This window comes from Condylura cristata, unplaced genomic scaffold (genome assembly GCF_000260355.1).
Source record: "Condylura cristata isolate star-nosed mole 26May11 unplaced genomic scaffold, ConCri1.0 scaffold00017, whole genome shotgun sequence".
In the NCBI taxonomy this organism is placed as follows: domain Eukaryota; kingdom Metazoa; phylum Chordata; class Mammalia; order Eulipotyphla; family Talpidae; genus Condylura; species Condylura cristata.
The window spans coordinates 34,412,667-34,431,446 of NW_004567118.1; the positions used below are offsets into that span (position 1 = coordinate 34,412,667).

The window sequence follows — 18,780 nt, forward strand, 5'->3', positions numbered from 1 at the left end:
CGAGGCCCGGCGTGAAGCGTGTGGAATCTGCTGTGGGGAGAAGGGCGCGATGGTTTCTTGGGCAGTTGCTATCATGGCAGCCACTGCCCCCGGTGCCGGGGCCTCCGCGCCGGACGCGGCAGGTTCGGCGGAAGCCCCGCTGCAGTATAGTCTTCTTTTGCAACACTTGGTGGGTGACAAGCGTCAGCCCCGGCTCCTGGAGCCTGGGATCCTGGGTGGGATCCCGAGCCCAGCCAAGAGTGAGGAGCAGAAGATGATCGAGAGGGCAATGGAGAGCTGCGCCTTCAAGGCAGCGCTGGCTTGCGTGGGAGGTAAGGCAAGGCGAGGGGAACCCTGGGGCGCCCGAGGACCCGAAGACTAGTGGAGTCGTGTGCTGGAAAGACCGCGCGCCTGGGAGAAGAGACGGCTGTGAGCCTCGACCTTGACTCCACCTCCGCCGCCGGAGTGAGTGCGACCTTGCGCTCTGGTTCCTAGGCTGGCTTTCGCCTCCGGAAGCTGGGGCATAAAGTCAGTACTGTGATTCGGGACCTAGCGGTTATTGTGATGGTTGACTTCATTCATTCGGTTATTCCCTTTTAAATGATTCTTTCAACACATCGTTACAGAGCAACCCCTGCCAGGTGAGGTAGACAGGGTTAGAGACAGGACCCCTTTTTTCTCACAGAGCTAACAAAGATACATTATGTGTAGACACATAATGTGCAAGGTCCTGCAGACAGGGAGAACAAGTCAAAGGGCTCTAGTCAGGAACTAGCTTGAGTTTTGATAAACAGACCATTATGGTTATTGTAATTAGACTCCAGTGAGCAAGGATAAGGAAGGAGTCTGGATTTGGGTATTTTCCTTTTTCTTTAACCTTTTGAAGATATGAGATAGTGCATTGTTCTTCCTATGTGCAAGATAAAGAGTTTGATCGCATTGGCATGCTATGAGTTTCAATCTTATTGAAAAGGAAAGACATTTAAAGAAATGCAGTCAGTGTGCACATGTGAAGTATTAGAAAGAAGAGTTGCTTTGTTTGGGAAAGACCACAAGGAGAGAGGCGACACTGAGCTGTGTCTTGAAGGATTGAGAGAATGGGGGTGAGGGGAAGGGAGAAGAGAGCATGGGGAGGTATGGGCCTTTTGCCTTTAGGCTTTATAGTGCAGTAACTGATGTTTTGTCAGAAGTAACCAGTAGTAATGCATATGCTGAATCAGGATGGACTGTAATGCAGGAAAGAAAAGGCTGTGGATAGGAAGGCCTTGTAGAAAATTTGCTAGACTGAAGTTCCATGAGATGTGGGTTGGGTCATCATCATTGTGCTTCTCATTATCATTTATGTATTTGCTGAAATGATGAACGAGTCTTTGCAGTATTTCAGGGTAGAAGTGATAAAGACCTTTGGCTAGAGTAATATTTGTGGACCTAGTGAGGGCTGTTGCGGGAAGCAAAGAAGCACTCAGAATGCCCCTGGATTTGGAGCTGGGGTGACTGAAAAGGAGTAATAAGCAAGAAAACCTGGTTAGTGGTGCCCATGACTTCATTCAACATATACCGGCCTTGAGTGGTTACTATGGAGATGTATATAGTAGGTTCAGGAAGGTCACGTGTGGACACAGGGGCTTACTTACCACTTGTGATCTTGGGGAAGTTACTTAATCTGAAAGTGGCTCCGTTTCTTCAGCTACAGAAAGGACAGGATAATAGTATGTACTCCACAGGGTTATTGTGAAGAATAAATGAGGTTGTGACTATGAAGCAGCAAAGTAATTGGCAATGATACTAAATGACCTATGAATGTTGCCATCATCAAGGGAGTGAAACAGGGTGAGTGGTTTCATTGGGGAATGTATGGTGAGAATACAAGTTAAGACTGAATCTTAAACACTGTAAAAGTGAAAGGGAGAAATCCAAGCAAGATGAGACAGAGAAAAACCTGTAAACAAGATACACCCTTGATTCCCCTACACAGGCAAGTAGGAAGTTGGAATGGCCGGTGGTTGGGCGGGGAGTGGGGATCTGGGGGGTGCCCTCTACCATGGTCCACCCAAAAGGTGCTATACGACTATGGCCCCATGCAAGTAATCGAGAAAGCAGGTAAAGAAATCGTCATTTTTGTGCTTGTTTTTAGGATTTGTCTTGGGAGGTGCATTTGGAGTGTTCACTGCTGGCATTGATACCAATGTGGGCTTTGACCCTAAGGATCCTTACCGTACACCAACAGCAAAGGAAGTTCTGAAAGACATGGGGCAGAGAGGAATGTCCTATGCCAAAAATTTTGCCATTGTGGGTGCCATGTTTTCTTGCACCGAGTGTTTAGTAGAATCTGTAAGTGTCTCTGCTTTCTGAGAAGGCCTTTCCTGCTGCCATCTTATGACTTCTAAAGAGAAATGTTCTTAATGTTATTAACAACACCCAATACTTGCTAGATTGAATTTCCATTAAGTAGTTTTCAATGACTACTCTTGTGTTTATGATTTGGGCTTGCATTTTTTTTTAAACCTCTCTTTTTGAGGCTAGAAATTGATTCATGATTTAAAAAAAAGATTTATTTATTTATGTATAAAAGAGCTGGGGTGCATGGCGGGTGAGAGGATTCACCAGAGACAGAGTAGGGAACAGAACAGGCAGATCTACAGAAATACACCACGGAAGGGAGCAGTGGGCAAGATAGGAGAGGTCTGCTGCTCCATGTGGGTCAGCTCCCTGACTGGGGATTGAACTCATGCTGTAGTGGCTGCCAATAGTTTTGTAGTGCTGAGACTTAACCCTTTGCTCCACTAGGGAGGCCCCTGGTCAGTTATTTTAAACACCAGAGAAGAGATTTTTAACTACTTCTCAAATGCTGCACTTGGTTACATTGCTCTGGTAACACTGCAAGAGGCATTTGTGAACATATTCCAATTTTAGGCAATATACTCTCAAAAGAGAAAAAGATTAGATTAGGTTTCTTCTGGGAAGGGACTAAATTAGCCAGCTAGAAACCTTCTCCCCCCCCCCCCCAACCATTGTCTGGCTTGTTTATTGGCTCTGAATTGCACTTCTTCACCCACAGTACCGGGGAAAATCAGACTGGAAGAACAGTGTCATTAGTGGCTGCATCACTGGAGGAGCCATTGGTTTCAGAGGTTAGTAAACAACACTGGAATGGTATTCCCTGTGGTCTTGGACAACGTGCTGAAGTTGACATTTTCAGACATAAGAGTGTGCCAGGGATAGCTCAAGGCATATATAAACATTTGATATTCTCTTCTGACAAGTAATTCATATTTGCTTGTGTTAACTCAGTTTTGGAAACTTATAATATCTAGATCAGGATTTCTCATCTTTCGCACTGTTGCTATTTTGGACCAGATAAATCTTTGTTGGAGGGGAAAAGGGACTGTGCTGTGCATTGTGGGATGTTTAGCAGCATCCTTGGCCTCCCAAACACTAAACACCAACAGCAGTCCTTAGTTGTGACAGCTAAAACTTACACATTGTTAAATGTCCCTTGGGGGGACAAAATCATCTCCAGGTGAGAACCTCAGATATATTTAGATCCACCTTAGAAAAAAGAACCCCCACCATATTGAAAATGTGGGAAGAACTTCCTTACCCTAATTCCTGGGGCATGGTGATATGCAGAAGAGTACCAACGCATAAGTAGGTCCCATAACTGGGTGGAAAGCCCACTTGTCCTCATAGCAGGCTCCGCAAATTGTCAGTTCCATGCATTTTAAGAAGCTTAATACTCTGCAGTTATCAATTTTAATTTTGTATATTGTCATGGTAGTTTTTTTTTTCAGTTGTGGTTTTTTTTTTTCCAGTTGCGGATTCTTAAGACAGTGACCTGATAAAATATAGGCCTTCTAGAAATGTTGATTATCAGCTGTAAAAAAAACCAACCAGCCAGTTCCCTGACACTTCTCCCTGTTGTCATGCCCATTAAGTCAGTGACTCCTAACAGTGTCCATTGTGGGGTCACTCTCCATCCACCATGTGCTGACTTACTCAAACATAAAAGCCTGCTTTCTCATTTTCTGAGAGGCAGGATGATTTGCAGTCATTTAAACCTGCTATTGCTCCTCAAACAGCCAATTGTGATTTATAGAGTAACTCCTCCTTTGGTCTTCCCATCACTCAGCTTTGTCAGGGCCTCTTTGAGAAGCACAGTTTCCTCTCAGACTGCTTTGATCACCTTCCCAGGAATTTGTTCCATAAACAAATCAGGGTAACAGGCCATATGCTTTCACTTGATTCCAAGAGCTGGTTCTCTTAACCAGTTTTTCTGCCTGTGAGGAGCTATTTTCCTGAGACTGGAAATAGTAATCCTTTGGGATGAGAAAAGTGAAATGAATGTACAGTTAGATGAGCACACTGAGTATACTGGACTAGATCATGCACTGAGCTTCACTGAAGTCACACAGATCAGCTAAATGACTTAGATTGCTTGTGCTGGTTTCTTTGCATCTATGTGTATACAAACTTTACCAGAATGCCATCTGACCCAGCATCTGCCACCACAGGTAACGGCGTTTGTTTTCTTTACAGCTGGCTTAAAGGCTGGGGCCATTGGTTGTGGAGGATTTGCTGCTTTCTCTGCTGCAATCGATTATTACCTACGGTGAAAGTAATTACCTTTGGGAAGGACTCTGCCAGCTCTGCATCAGCGTCTGGAGGAGGCTAGTTTGTGCAATGCTCTAGGGCCCTGCCTCGGAGACTGAAGACGCTTGTATCCCTCAAGAAGTTGGCGTCTTGAGGGAGCTGCCTGGCCGTTTTCTGCCTCTAACATCTGAGCCGCCACTCTCTCTGCTCCCCCTGGACTCGAGCCAGGCTGTGCGGGGCATGTGCCATGCTGGATTCTCTCCTTCAGGGAGATCAGGAGATGGTATTTTATTTGTAGGAATTAAGCTCCACCAAGGTTTGTTCCTGATCACAACTGGCCAGTAGGTTGGTTGGTTGGTGCTGTGGGAACAGAAGTGACTTTACTAAACTGTTCTACCTTAGAACTCATGTAGTCACGTATAAGGGCAGGGCAAAGTAAATTTATGCCATCCAACCACTTATGTCATTTTGTTTGATGTTCTGCTATTCTTGATCTGTGTGTATGTGTGTATATGTATACATACAGATAGAGGAGATAGATAGATAGATAGATTTAGATATATATATTTGTAGTTTAAAAGGTTGTTTTATTTTTATCTTTAAATTCTCTAATTCCCCAGAATGGTGGCCCAAATATTGAACATTCAAAGAAAAAGTATGAGAAAGCTGTTGAGAAGGTGGGGATTGTGACTGTGATCGTTACATTGGCCAGGACCTCAAAGAAGCTCAGCCTCGTCATGTTTTAGGAAGCATGTGTAAGGGATCATCTGAAACCTGCCCTGTGAGCCTGCTGATAGGCATGCCTGCATCCTGGAAGCACATAGTGGTTTCCTGCTGTGGTCACCCTGAGGATTAAATCACACAGCTACTAAGATGAGACATTGTTGTGTGTTCATCAGAGAACCACCACCCTTGTTCTCTGGGATCAGATTTTTTCTTTAACATATTAGTGCTTTGACTTGACCTGGCCACCTTTTTCTGACATCAGTTGTTCAGCCTAATTGTACACTATAGGCAAAAAAAAACCCCAAAACAAAAACCCCAGCCTTTTGTAGTAGGGACTTGCTATAGGCGTCTTTACCATAGTGCTTTGGCAGTAAGATGAAGTTGGTGAACTCTGGCTCACATTCTTTGGATTCAGCAGGTAGGCGTGGTGGGGGCCCTTCAGCCCATGGTATTGTGTCTTCTTTTTTCCGCTGTACAGTAACCCTTTGCCCTTTCTTTTTGCTTTCTCTCCCCATGTCTGTGATCTTCTAGCTCATTCACCCTTAATCAGAAACCAGAGAATCAGTAGAGTGATTGTGAATGATAATGTCAATTCCAGCTGGTAACACCTTCCTTGGGCCATGCCTGTTGTTTCCTTTGTAATGAATGTGGGCTAGCACGCCGGGCTCTTGTCCTTGATGGTGAATTCCATATAATGCCGGCCCAGGTTCACAGGCCAGAGGCTCCACTGCTGCTGAGCTTGAATATCCTCAGAGGTCTGAGAACAAATTTAGAAGTTTTCCTGTACTGCCCCTAAATAAGTCACCCATAAGCACTTTGATAGCAAGAGCAGACAGTCCTACCTGACAGCTGTTAAGGAGCAGGCCAGGATGCCCGGCCTCTTCTAATGGCCAGCCCAGTACCTGGGGCTGAAAATGCTGAATGGCTGAATGATGGAGCACAAGAAACACCGCCTCACGACTGCCTTGCAAAAGATGAGCCTGGGGCTGTCAGTAGCCATTCGTTCAATAAGCCAAGCTTTGTCCACATTGACTATTCAATTGAAGGGAGATGAATAGTTTCCTGTTTTGGATGGCGAAGGAGTTAGTATGAGCTCATAAACCAAACACCAATTTTCAGAGACATCTGTTCTTGATCTCCAGAATAAACATGGTGTCCAACAGCTTAGGCTTAGGCTGGGGGAGTCTACATTAACCCCACTGGCTCTCCTAAAGGGAGACTAGGGCCTCTAGGGGGATCAACCAGCAGATTAGGCCAAAAGGCTGCCCAAAAGATGTGCTACTCTAAGGAAAATGGAGAGAAAAATTTACATAAAATAAACCTCCACTCAAATGGAAAACTTCTGCCATCTCACCAAGGCAAATTAATGGACAGGGCCCTGGTGGGGCATTTGCAATTCATGAAAGCAAATGTAGATGCAAGGCCAGAAGCAACTTGGCTGGTGACTGACCTGGGAGCTTGTGAAGAGAGAGGAGAGGGCTTGGGGCTCCCCTCCCCGCAAAGTCAAGGGGATCTCACTAGGTAAATAAATTCCTGAAACACATCTGGATGCAGCTAGAAGAGTTAAATATTTAGAATGGTTGTCTTCCTTGGACTACTGAGAACACAAACATCCACACCACAGGGCTGAGTTGTGTGCAAATGTTGGGGCTTTGCATTTTTTTATTAACATCTTCCTCTCACGTGGTTTACATCAATTTATAATAATCTACATAAATTGAAACAGAACATAGACAAAAAAATATATCCTCACCAACTTATTAGAGTCAAATATTAATGAAGGACCCCATCTTGCCTGAATCAGCAAAAACTGGCAACCCATTGCCATTGCCCTGCAGGGCCAGGTGTACTGGGATTCTTGTAGCCTGTCTGCTGGGCTCCTGCTGGCACCAGATGCCTTGCTGGGCAGAGTGGCTAGGGGTTCTGGGCTGCACAGTCCCTGTCTCAGGAGAACCTATGGGCTGTTTCCTAGGTGCAGCTTAGTCCAGGTCTGCCACCTGGTCCTCTTCACTCTGAGAGGGGAATTTATAAATATTATGATCCTTTTGCATTTCTCAGCCCTTCCAGCCTTCCTTCTGGTCTCATATTGCCTGAGGGGTGGCAGTTGCTCTCTGATGACAAGAAGCAAGCATCCTCTGCTTGGGGGAGGTTGGAGGCACCCATTTGGGGCTATCACTAGCTCCAGCTGGGCCTCCCAGTCATTCCCATCAAAGGCTTTGGAAGCAAGAACATTCCATGTCACACACCAACTCTTGAGCTGAGACTCCAGGGATGGTTAGACGCTGGGATCTTTAAACTCGGGCATTCTTCGTCCTCCACCTGTCCCAGGGAATAGAGCGTCTTGCTAAGCTGCTGTGGGCAGCTTACTCAGTATTTCCTTCCTCTTAGGCCTTTCTTTCCTCCGATGTGTACCGTTCTGCCCAAGAGTAGGCAACAGGTGTAAACAAAATCAGAAAGGGCCCTGCTTCTCACTGAGCAAGAGCTACAGCTTTAGGGCCAGCAAACCCTTCTTTAAACCTTGTCCTGAGTACAGGCCACCGGAACTGTTCTCCCCAGTCCTGAGAGCCTAGAACTTACTCTCTGCCAGGGAACTGTGTACTACAACTCACACTCCTCGGGCTGGGAGTGTCAGCGACTCCTCATCCATCCCCATCTTTGGGGTTTCCTACAGTTCACCCAAAACGTTGCATCTAGAAGTCAGGTGAGGAGGTGGCACTACGGAGGCTGGTACTGAAGGACCATATCAACTTTCCCAGGCCCTGGAGCACACGTGGCAGTGGGGGCTGCCCCGTGGCAGTGCTTGGCTGTGGAGAATGTGTGTAAAATCTAAGGCAAAGATAAATGAGGTCCCAGGAGAGGCCAGCCGGGAAGGAGCCTGCCTGTTCCTGGACACCTGCTTCGGCCATAGAGGAGCTGCCCTCCTGGAAGCCTGGCACCACCACAAATACCACTGCCACTCCTCGCTGCTAAGGTTGCCTCCCCCAGGACGTCCATGCTACCTGGCACTCCTCTGAATGTCTGACATGTCTTATTTCCTCAGTGCCCTGACTCCCCCGATTCTTTCCTGACCCTCTGGCTATCCTGATAAGTCACTTGTGAGTCTTTACACTCAAAGGAAAGAGAACACCAAGGGGAAAAGGAACTCAAAAGCAGTAGAAGAAACCGTCACAGATGCCTCACTGGCAGGCAGGAGATAGATAGAACAGATAAATTCTAGAAATGGAGAATCTCAGATGGAAAATTCCAGAAACCCACTCTCCAGCTCTGTCCTAAACGGAGGATTAGTGTAAGTCTGTCTCCTTTTCCAACATTTGCACAGGCAGCAAGGTAAAGCAGGTGTGCTTCCAACAGGTGGCGGCAAGGAGAGGGCTGGGGGCGGCAAGTGTGCGTCTACCATCACTGCCACACTGCCGCCCGGGGCCACCACCTCAGAACCTTCAAGGTGATGGAGCAAAACCAAGGCTGCACATGCGCACGGCAGCTGGAGGTAGGGGCGGGTGGACGAAAACCAAGGGGAGGCTGTCAGGACAGCAGCCTGGGAGCAGGGCCAAAAGAGGATAAGCTGGTAGCAGTTATAGCACGCAAAATAAAAGCCCTTGGACTAGACTTGGGAGGAAAGAAAGAGTTGGAAGAAATGAAAGAACAAAGTAGGCTGTCTGTGTGCCCACACCAGGTCGGTCACTACCTTTTCTGCATGACAAACAGACATGAAACGACTCCAGAACAGCACGGAGCATTAGACACAACTAAAGGTAGAGAGGGCAGGAGCCCGGGGTGTGGCGGTGAGGCTGGGGGCTGGGTCAGCTGGCTTTGTACAAGGTGGCACGGAAGATGCACATATTCCAGTTCTTGGAAACCTGTGTCCCTTGGAGTCTGGAGTGCTGGGTTTGGGAGTTTTCTATTGTAGTCTCTCAAGTTCATGTTGAGTCCCTGGCCGGAGAGGCTGGCTCGGGCCACCCCCCACAGCTGCTCCAACCTTAGGCTACACGTCGGTGGAGAAGTACAGTGTGTTCCGCTTCAGTTCTGCGAAGGAAATGGGGGGGTGCTGCAGGTAGTAGAGCAGGACCTGGACCTGGGGAGACAGAACAGAGTGAGGCTGGGTCCCTGCCCTCGAGGCCTTCTATTGGTATACTGAGAAATGGCCCCCGGGCTGGGGTGACTGCCCACTTGCAGCTGTAGAGGGCGCTGCGCAGAGGATGGGGCTCCCGGGGCCACTTCCCCACCCCCTGCCCTAATCTTCCAGCCTGATCAAGAAGTTGACATTGGTCTGGCAGCCCTGCCTCACAGGAGCCCTACGCTGGGCTTTGGAGGGGACACTTCCTGACCCCAGAAGCAATCAGGGCCTTCCATATGAACCCCTCACCCCCCATTTTTACTATACACCCAGGCTTGTTTTGAGACTGAGATGCTCCTGGGATTGCAGACAGTACCTGGGACAGGCATTCTTTGGGCTCTGGTCGAAGCTCATGCTTTTTGTTTTGGTCTGGGAGATTGGTCCAGAGCCCTGACACCCCAGACTGTCACCTTAGCTGCTCAGGAGGGGAGGGGTGAGGGACTCTGAGCTATTCTCTCTCCACCCCTAAGGAAGCTTATCTCACCCCTCCAGCCATGGGTCTGGAAATGCTGGTGGTACCTGTGCCATGACATCATGGGACCAGATGTCTGCAGCCGACGTGAGGTGTGCCTTGCTCTCCACTTCTGAGGGTCTCAGTAACGTGGGCCCAAACACAGTAGCCAGGTTGTGAAGGGACATTTTGTTGATGGGTTCCTTCTCAGCAACCCTGAAGGGGAAGGAGAAGAGAGGGGAGACATCATTTCCTTGTCCTTGTCCTTAAGAACTCCTGGAATGATGCTTGGAGTGGAGATGGTTTCCATCTTCCATTAAGAGAGACTGCCTGGTAGGGAGGTACCAAACCAAGGGACCAAGTCCCCAGGTCTGTCCCAGTAAATTCCTCTAAGACAGATTCCCAGCTCTCTGGCCACCCCTGACTGATTGTAAACTGCAAGAGCCAGAAGGCCTCGTCTGACTCCCCTTTTTGGTGACAATGACAGTACAAACCCAGGAGCTTTCCCTATAACAATTCCTACTCATCACAACCCTGTCATCATCACTACAGAATACATGAAGAAACCAGCACAGAGAGAAGGTAAGTGACTCACCCCTAGACTATACCACCAAGTGGTGGAGCTGGGATCTCCACCAGGCTACTCTTCACCACTCTGCCTAACCTGGGTCAAGCTGTGGGGAGTGACTTGGGGGAATCATCAATGGTGTGTGTGTGTGTGTGTGTGTGTGTGCGTGTGCGTGTGCGTGTGCGCGCGCGCGCACGCGCGCGAAAGGAGCAGAGTTGCTAACTGGACCTTAGGCCCTGCTGCCTGTGTGGTGGCAGAACAACCCTAAGCTCAGAAGGAGCCCAGGGACTGCCCTCCTAAACCTTTCTAGAAAGGTCTGTCTCACAGGACCCCAGAATTGCCTGCCGTTGGATCTTAAATAGGCCAGATGCCCTGAGTGACAGGAGGGGCTGCCTTCGGCGGCTGGTGTCTAGGCAGGCCCAGTACCACCTACCACAAAAAAGAGGCCCTGGGCCCCCCTTGTCCTAGGAAATACCTCTGAGGCCGACCCCACCTTTCCTGAGCAGAGCCTCTCTACTACCCATCTCCTGCTACATCGTCATTCCCACCTCCAGGCAGGAGCCATGATGTGCCTGCCGACTGTTTGGGAACTGGCGAGCACTCCCAGGCCAGGAGGCAACGGTGTGCCGGCCCAGCCCCTCCACACACACACGCGCCGCACTCACACACACACCCACGGCACAGGGGGCTCTCCGGCTCCAGATGTGGGAACAGACTGTGCCCAGTTCCCAGGCTGGAAAACCTAATGAGTTTTCCCTTCCCACTCTGTCCTCCCCACAGGGCTTGCCAAACTATTTGGGAACTGGTTGGAGCTCTGGCCCTAGCCAAACCAGAGGGAAAATGTTTCATAATGGGAAAAACAAGACAGCGCAGACGTTCCCAGGTCTCTGCTGGCCTCCCAAGCTGGGCCTGGCTAAGCAGCAGCTGGGAGCCCAAGACTGAAGGCGGGAGCCAGACTCAGAGGAACTACCCACAACACACCTCCTCTCCTGGTCCTGAATGGCCACTGGGCCCCAAAAGCGAGGGCACCTTCAGGGCTAGTTTCAGCTGGGACACTGCTGCAGGTGTCAGCTTTAGCAGCCCGTTGGTGTAGATGACAAAGAAGGGGTTGGGGGGAAGGTAGGAAGGACCCTAATTTAGGGTTTGGGAGATGGGGATTTTTTTTTTTAAATTTATACATACAGAACTGGGGTACAAGCCAGAGGTGGTGAGAGGATTCACCAGAGTCAGAGCGGGGAGCAGAACAGACAGACTGATGAAGTACACTGCTGAGGGGAGCAGCAGGCGGTTAAGGAGAGGGCTGCCGCACCATGTGGGTCACCTCCAGGGTGGGGATCGAACTTGCACCTCAGCTGCGTGGCCAGCTTCACAGTGCTGTGCTTTAACCCGCTGTGCCACCAGGGAGGGCCCAAGAGATGTGGATTCTTATGGCAGAGCTGTCCTAACCCAAGCAAGTCCTTGTGAGTTGGGAGACCTGCTCCCGGTGTGTGTAAGGGAGACTTGTGGTCTCAGACTTTCTGACTATGAATGATTCATGGCCCAGTGCGTGTGGCTCACTACCTGCAGGGCACACGAGTGAGTATGGGGCACCCACTGCTGCCCACTCCAGTCCACTGAGAAGTGCTACGCTGACCGAATGACCCAGTGGCTGTAAATCCATTGGGGGCGGGGGGGGGTGCGGTTCCTAGTCCTGGGCTCTAGCCCCGCCTTTCTCAGCATTCTATGGCCTATATTTGATGTTACTATTAGGACCCAATATTCCTTAAAACAGAAGAATCTGAGTGTAAGAGTTTGGAAGTAGCACCTCAACCTGCTATGGGGTGGCCCAGGAGACGCCAGCACCTATGAGGAGGCAGCAGGAATGGGGACATCTCTGGCGGCCTCCTACCCCCCAACTCTCTCTCTCCCTGAGCTGGGCCCCTGCCCATTACCTTTTCAAGTGTTCCAGCAAGAAGAGGAAGGTGATGAGGTTGGGGTCGGGCAGGGAGCGGAGCAGGTGCATCATGCAGTTTTCCTTGGCAGCAGGGTCTGACAGGGCTGCAGGGAGAGAAGGAGCCAGGGTGGGGCTCAGCTCCCAGGGCAGGGAGGCCCAAGCCAGCAACCCCTCCCTGTGTCATGGGGTTGTGGGACACTGCCAGGAGTCGGAGGCAGATCCTGCAGGGAAGAACAGCTGGTTCCTACAGGAGGCCCCGCCCACGACTGGTAACTTGTTAGGAAGCAGCTGGGGGCACATTTTGTCCCTTGTCTCATCTGATGCTGAAGCAGGGCAGTGAGCAACATTCTGTGGGCGCATTTCCCACGTGGCCGAGGCCTTGATCTGCCCAGAAGTAAAGGCAGGAGGGCTGTGCCCAGGGCTGGATTTGGCCCAGGTAGGTAGAGGCAGGAGTCCTGAAGGGCCAGGGCTCTCAGCTCCCTCCCCACCTATGCCACTGGGGAGAGATGAGAATGTCCTTCTGGACAGCTCGAACTGGACATCTACACATGGACTTCAACTGTAACTGAGTTTCTCCTGGGCTCTTAGGGAAGGTTTCCTTGGACACCAAGCAAGGAAGTCCAGGTCCCAGAGTTGTCCCAAAGGAAATACAGAGGGAAGTCTGTAGGGACAGGCGGCCGTGAGGGAAGAGAGGGTCCCGTGTATGGACCAGGCCACACCTTGCTTTCTGGGCCACTCAGTCACGTGACCCCTGGTGCACTGGACAGATCAACAAGCAAGGGAAGTCACAGATATCTTCTCTTGCACTTTGCTGGTCAGAAGGCCTGGCTCAGTCCACCCCTCAGATCCCCAGAGCCTCACCAATGCCTTCCATGAAGGCTGGGTAGAGTCGATCTGTGAGGAGGGGCTCGGGCAGCTCACGGAAATAGAGTTTGAGGGTACCAGCGATGGCGTTGATGTCCATGTCGCTCAGCACCAGCAGGATGTCTTTGTTATCTGTGGAGGAGGTGAGAGGTCAGGGTCACACCAGCCTGGACTTCACACCCGCTCATGCAGCTGGGCAGGCAGCCCTGTGCGTCCCGAGACAGCCACATTGGTGTCCCTGCCCACTCTCTCTGGTTCTGGTCTCCCCTAGAAAGTCAGGATGCAGATGATGCTCACAGGTGGTCGGTCTGTAACTCAGGTTGGGTCTGTAACTCAACTCAGGTGGGGGGGCAGAGGAGAGCTCATTGCCCAGTTTCTGGAGCCACATTCACACATATCATACACCCTCCTTCCAACTGGCATTGCCCCACTGCTAAGCCCTTCTCTGGAAGGCACTACACACTTTTTTTACACCTAAAACCACGTTCTGACAAAGCCTCAGCTTTCAGGTGGCAGAGAGGCGCCGTGTGCCGGCATGTTCCCAACCAGCTTGTCTTCTGCCTCAGGCTCCCTGACCATGTTTGGCAGCCGTCCAGGGGCATCCACCAGGCCCCCTCTCAGCATCTATGGAATCAGTGTGGCCTGGCCAGTTTCAATTCCTGACTGTTGGTATGTTGCCACTACTCATAGCCTGGGTCAGCAAGATGGCAGAACAAAGAACTAGAAAAGTTGGGCCCCACTACCAACAGTGGACAAAGCTGGAAGCAGGAAAGCCTTGCCAAAGGGCTCTGGAGATGGCAGAAGGGGGCCAGAGCCAGCAAGCTCGGGCTCAGCGCCTTTAGCTTTTTTGTATCTGTAATGCCCCATTCAGGCGCAAGCAAGAAAGGCAGGAGTATATGGCTCGGGAGTCAAAGGGTCTGAGTTTAAATGGGGCTCAAAACCTACAGGTAATCCCGGGCTAGTGACCTGCCTCTCTGAGCTTCACTTCCCTGACTCGCAGCAAGGAATCAGAAATCGGAGGGGAGAGGGTCATGGGAGGAAATGTGGGGAGAGCCCTTGCCACAGGAGTTCAGAAATAGTCCACCCTATGGGCATAGGTTGGAGGGCTGGAGGCCTCGGGCCAACGATCCTCTTGGCAAAGGCCTGTGGAGAAGGCCGCCCAGTGACACTGGTCTCCTACCAGCCCTGTGAGCCTTCTGAGCCCCCACCAGGCTGGGCCTCCCAGACTCACTGGCATCAAAGACAGCCTTCAGCGCCTGGATGTCCGTGGCCACCCCTGATATCCGGTAGATGCCGACTTCCTCAATGCCCCTCTTCTCCACCTCTTCCACACACTGTCGCACGATGTAGGGTACCTTGGAGCGCTCCCGTCTGGGGGGAGGGGAATATAGGGGGCAAGGTGAAGGGAGGCCTTCCAAAGACCTAGCTTCCTCCCCCAAACAACTTTGTCTGGGAGACTTCCAACATCTGGGGTCAGGACAGAGACAAGGAAAGGACTGACAAAGAGGCCATGTTATCCGTAGGCCTATTTGCCTGAGGCCTATTTGTTGAGGGACATGAAGGGACAGAGGTGGGAGGAATTTGGGGAGATAAGCCCAAAGATTCTGGAGACCCCTACAAAAGAGGTCTCAGTTCAAATGTCCACAGGGGACTAAAGACAACCTGCTGAGGGAGTACAAGCTACGGGGAACCTTCTGAGGGGGGCTGCTCCTGGGAGCACAGCAGGCTATGCCAAGCTAAAATGTGGGCTGACAGCTGTCACATATTTCTATTTATTAAGAGCAGTGGAATGGCTGGGATTTTCATGTCTAATGCCCAGTGTTTAAAAGCTGGCCCCTAATGCACAGTATGAGCCAGAGGACGTAGCCTGCCAGGCCACTCCCAACTGTGTGTGACTACTGGACGGCAGGTGATAATGATTAGGGGCCAAGCACCGGCAGGAAGCGGGAGGGAGGGCTGGAAGCCGGAGGCTGGCAGGGACCTGGCATACAGCCTGGCACCAGATCACGGGCGGCAACACCTACTTCGTCACCACACTGATCTTCACACCAAAGACGCCAGTCTGCTTTTTGGACGGGGTCCTCTTCAGGCTCATATCTCGGCTGGTGAATTTCATGGAGAATTCCACTTTGATCTGGTTGGGATGAGATAAGCATAAATTCCCTGGGTTGAAGAGCCTGAGGAATGCCCCCAAAACACAGGGCCCACTCCTGAGGATTATAAACAAGGGCTCCCACTAGCCCCAGGGCTCCCTGAAAAACCTGTAGGGTGGGACTGAGAAGGTCCAACCTTCCCAGGAGGAAGAGGGGGGCCTGGGTAAAGGGCCAGGGAAGGACAGCACTCTGAGGAAACCAGCCAGACACACCCCATCTCTCTGGACTTACCCCATTCATCTCAATCACATCGGTGTGCCAGTTCTTGGTTTCTACAGTTTGTGGATCCAACTGCAAAGAAAAAAAGGAACACGAGTGAGAGATGACAGCTCAGAGACCAAGCCAGAGCTCTACTAGCCTGCAACTGCTCAGTGGCCAGAAGGCAGCAGTGGGCCTGACACTTCTTTGGAATTAACCTTAGAGGGTGGCTCCAGCCCCTCTGCTTCCAGCCAGTTAGCAGGGTACACTGCTGGGCACTTCTGCGCTCATTTCAGACCACTGCCCTGTAAAATGGGCATTATGGCCCCATTTCACAGATCTAGAATTGAGGTTCACAAACAAGAAACAATGAACTAGAGTGGGGGGTGTGGGGGTTTGGGGGGCTGTGTAGTCTGTGTGTGGCAGTGCTGAGGGAGGCAGGGCAGCACAGAAGGACCCTGCCTCAGGACTCCGGTCCTGGGGGTGAATTCTGGCTCTGCCACTTTCAGTTGTATGACCTTGGGAAGTGTGAGGGTCAAGCCTCATTTGTCTCATCTGTTCACTGCAGTCAGTGACAGAACCTGCCTTGCTGCATTGTTGTGAAGAAATGTGAGATAACTTGATGAAATATGAGATAACTTGGGGTGAGTGGCTAGCCCCCATGTAAGCAATCCTCTGTAGAGGGGCCCCTAAGCTTGGGCTGGAGTCCCAGGGAGAAGGGGTGATAGGGGAGACTCTGGCCCCTCAAAGGGAGCAGACAGGCTTTGGTTTCCTTAATTGGTGGTCTTCAAACTGGTTTTCCTTGTGTATCCACAACATAATTTTGAGAAACTCTGTACTCCCTGGCACATTTTTAAGTCAACATCTGAATATTTCCTAGGCCAAGTGCAAATACTTTCAAGGAGTATAATTTCCAGCATAATGTAAATATTTACATCTTAAAATAAAACTGTGACATCATTCTTTTCAATGTGTTCGGTGGAGTTCAAATACCATAGTGATTTGATACCCACCATCATCAACCATTTAAAAACACAAACAGGCTCTTCTTTTCCTGTGGAAACTCTGCATTGTTTCCTTTTCTCCTTCAATCTATGGTTTTATTCTATTTCTCTTGAAGAATTTTGTTCTAGCTTGTACTTTTCTACTGTACATTCATCACCCCCATTGTATTTCACTTCAACAAAAACATCTGTATGAGCTAAAACAAAAAATTGCCCAAGACCACAGTTTCCAAAGATTCAGAGCATATTGTGGGCTAGTCTTTAATACAACTAGCAGTGCACAACCAAAAAATTAACCAACACTTTGCAGTATTTAATAGCTAAGTACCACTTGGTACAACTGCCTCTCTTAACAAGACAGGTGGGACATTTTTTCCACTTTAGTTCAAGTGCAAACTATTATTATTTTTTTAAAAGATTTACTTATTTACGCATAGAAGAACTGGGGTGTAAGCCAGAGGTGCAGGGGTGAGAGGATTCACCAGACACAGAGCGGGGAGCAGAACAGGCAGATTGACTGAAACACACTGCTGAGTTGAGACAGGAGAGGTCTGCTGCGCCATATGTGGGTCACCTCCCTGGCCGGGGATCAAACTCAGGCATCATGGTGAAAGCACTGAGACCTGAATATTATTTTTTGCTAGGTGAAGCAAGGTTCAGTATCAGTTCTGTTCTTTTGTTGTTTTGCTTTTAACGTTGGAAAGGATGAAATAGCTTTCATATGAGTAAGTAAATGGAGATGAAAATAGTTTTATGATGGCAATGTTATATAATTCTTTAACCCCTTTCCTCCTTATTTGCCTTAAGTTAAATATATAACTACTATTAAGTATTTGTTTTAAATGATCCCTCCACTGACAAGTTCCACCAGTTGTGTGAAAAGCAAAAGCATTTTCACCTGACTAGTGAAAGGATTTGTAACATGGCCATTAGAGTCTTTCATGTTCTCAACACCTATGCCCACACCACATCACAGGGCCTTCTCTGCCAGTCCCCCAGGTACCCTGACCAGTCTCCCCGGCCAGGCTCCCCAGGGAGCCTCAGACCTGTCTCTGCAGGGGAGAGTGGTGAAAGCCGTTGGCAGGCAGACTGCTTTTTTGACAATAGCTTCTACGGCAGTTGCCGACCTACATATTGATTCCCTTAAACCCTCCTGCCCGTGAACCCTAGAAGGGCTTTGCACGTCTAGGGGCAGGTGCACCGCAGTTTGAATACTGCTGCTAACAGAGGATGGCTGCAGAGGGAAGCGACTGGGTCCGCCCAGGGCAGGCTTCCCTCACTGAAGCTAAGTCACCCCCACACCTTTTATTGCCACGTCCCCCTCTGAGGAGGCCTGGGTCCTGCCTACTGGGCCAGTTTTGGCTCAGGCTCAGTCTTGAGCAGTCATTTCCTGCCCAAAGGAGGGATGAAACTGAGAACACGAGAGGGACAGTGGCATGGAGAGAATCAAGCACTCTACATCCCACCCCTCCAGTGCTCCCTCAAACACAGGAGGGAAGGGTGAACAGCTCACCAGCCGGGGTGCCTCTCTATTCTACAAGGCTTGGGGCCAAAGGTCTCAAAAGAAGCTCCTGAAACTCCTCTCTCCTCTAAGTTCCTTTTTTAAATTTTTAAGAAGATTTATTTATGCACATAAAATCTGGGGTACGGGCCAGAGATGCAGGGGGTAAGAGGTTCACCAGAGACACAGTGGGGCACAGACCATGTGCACTGACAGAAATACACTGCTGAGGGGAGCAGTGGCGAGACAGGAGAGGCCTGCTGAGCCATGTGGGTCAGCTCCCTGGCCAGGGGTCGCACTTGTGCTTCAGTGGCTACAGATCACTTCACAGTGTTGCACCACCGGGGAGAGCCCTAATTTCCTTTTTTATACCAAACCCTTCCTGGGCTGGAGTATGGGCCTGGGTGGCATCCAGAAGGCTGGGTCTTGGACCTAGGGTCTAGATCTGTCCCCACTCCTGTCCTCCAGCAGTGGCCACCTAGAATAGGGAGTTCTCAGCTGGTCTTTGTTAAGGGGAGGCAGACACTACCCTGCCCTGAGGTTCCGCAGTGACACCCTTTCTTTCATGCAGATCTCTCCAGGCAGCAGCGGAAGCCTAATGACAGTGCCATGGTCCTGGCCCTTGGTGGGACTTAACTAGCACCCCTCCCCTGTCTCGCCCCCCCCATGACCTAGCCTCTGCCATGGACTAAGTCAGTG

At 50.2% G+C, this 18,780-nt stretch overlaps 2 protein-coding genes across 6 annotated transcripts in view; one reads left to right on the forward strand and one right to left on the reverse strand.

Annotated features, from left to right (window-relative positions):
* Positions 1-7,732, forward strand: TIMM22 (translocase of inner mitochondrial membrane 22 homolog (yeast)). The gene is made up of 4 exons (XM_004684811.2): positions 1-311; positions 2,114-2,310; positions 3,038-3,110; positions 4,516-7,732. The coding sequence occupies exons 1-4, from the start codon at positions 50-52 to the stop codon at positions 4,590-4,592; spliced, it is 609 nt and encodes a 202-aa protein (XP_004684868.2). The 5' UTR covers positions 1-49; the 3' UTR covers positions 4,593-7,732.
* The window catches only part of ABR (active BCR-related), a 173,049-nt gene continuing 161,191 nt past the window's right edge, over positions 6,923-18,780 (reverse strand). For all 5 annotated transcript variants that reach the window (XM_004684812.2, XM_012726279.1, XM_004684813.2 and 2 more), the window contains 7 exons: positions 15,610-15,669; positions 15,250-15,359; positions 14,457-14,596; positions 13,223-13,357; positions 12,360-12,465; positions 9,929-10,076; positions 6,923-9,367 (listed from right to left, as the gene is read on the reverse strand). In XM_004684812.2, coding sequence (XP_004684869.2) covers positions 9,278-9,367; positions 9,929-10,076; positions 12,360-12,465; positions 13,223-13,357; positions 14,457-14,596; positions 15,250-15,359; positions 15,610-15,669 — 789 coding nt within the window. In that variant the 3' untranslated portion in view covers positions 6,923-9,277. The remainder of the gene's footprint in view (positions 9,368-9,928; positions 10,077-12,359; positions 12,466-13,222; positions 13,358-14,456; positions 14,597-15,249; positions 15,360-15,609; positions 15,670-18,780) is intronic.

Bases quoted from the DNA above. Each gene is read 5' to 3' on its own strand.
- TIMM22 (XM_004684811.2), top strand. From the start codon at position 50: ATGGTTTCTTGGGCAGTTGCTATCATGGCAGCCACTGCCCCCGGTGCC. The intron at 312-2,113 runs GTAAGGCAAGGC...GCTTGTTTTTAG, and splicing joins AGCGCTGGCTTGCGTGGGAG to GATTTGTCTTGGGAGGTGCA. The intron at 3,111-4,515 runs GTTAGTAAACAA...TTTTCTTTACAG, and splicing joins AGGAGCCATTGGTTTCAGAG to CTGGCTTAAAGGCTGGGGCC.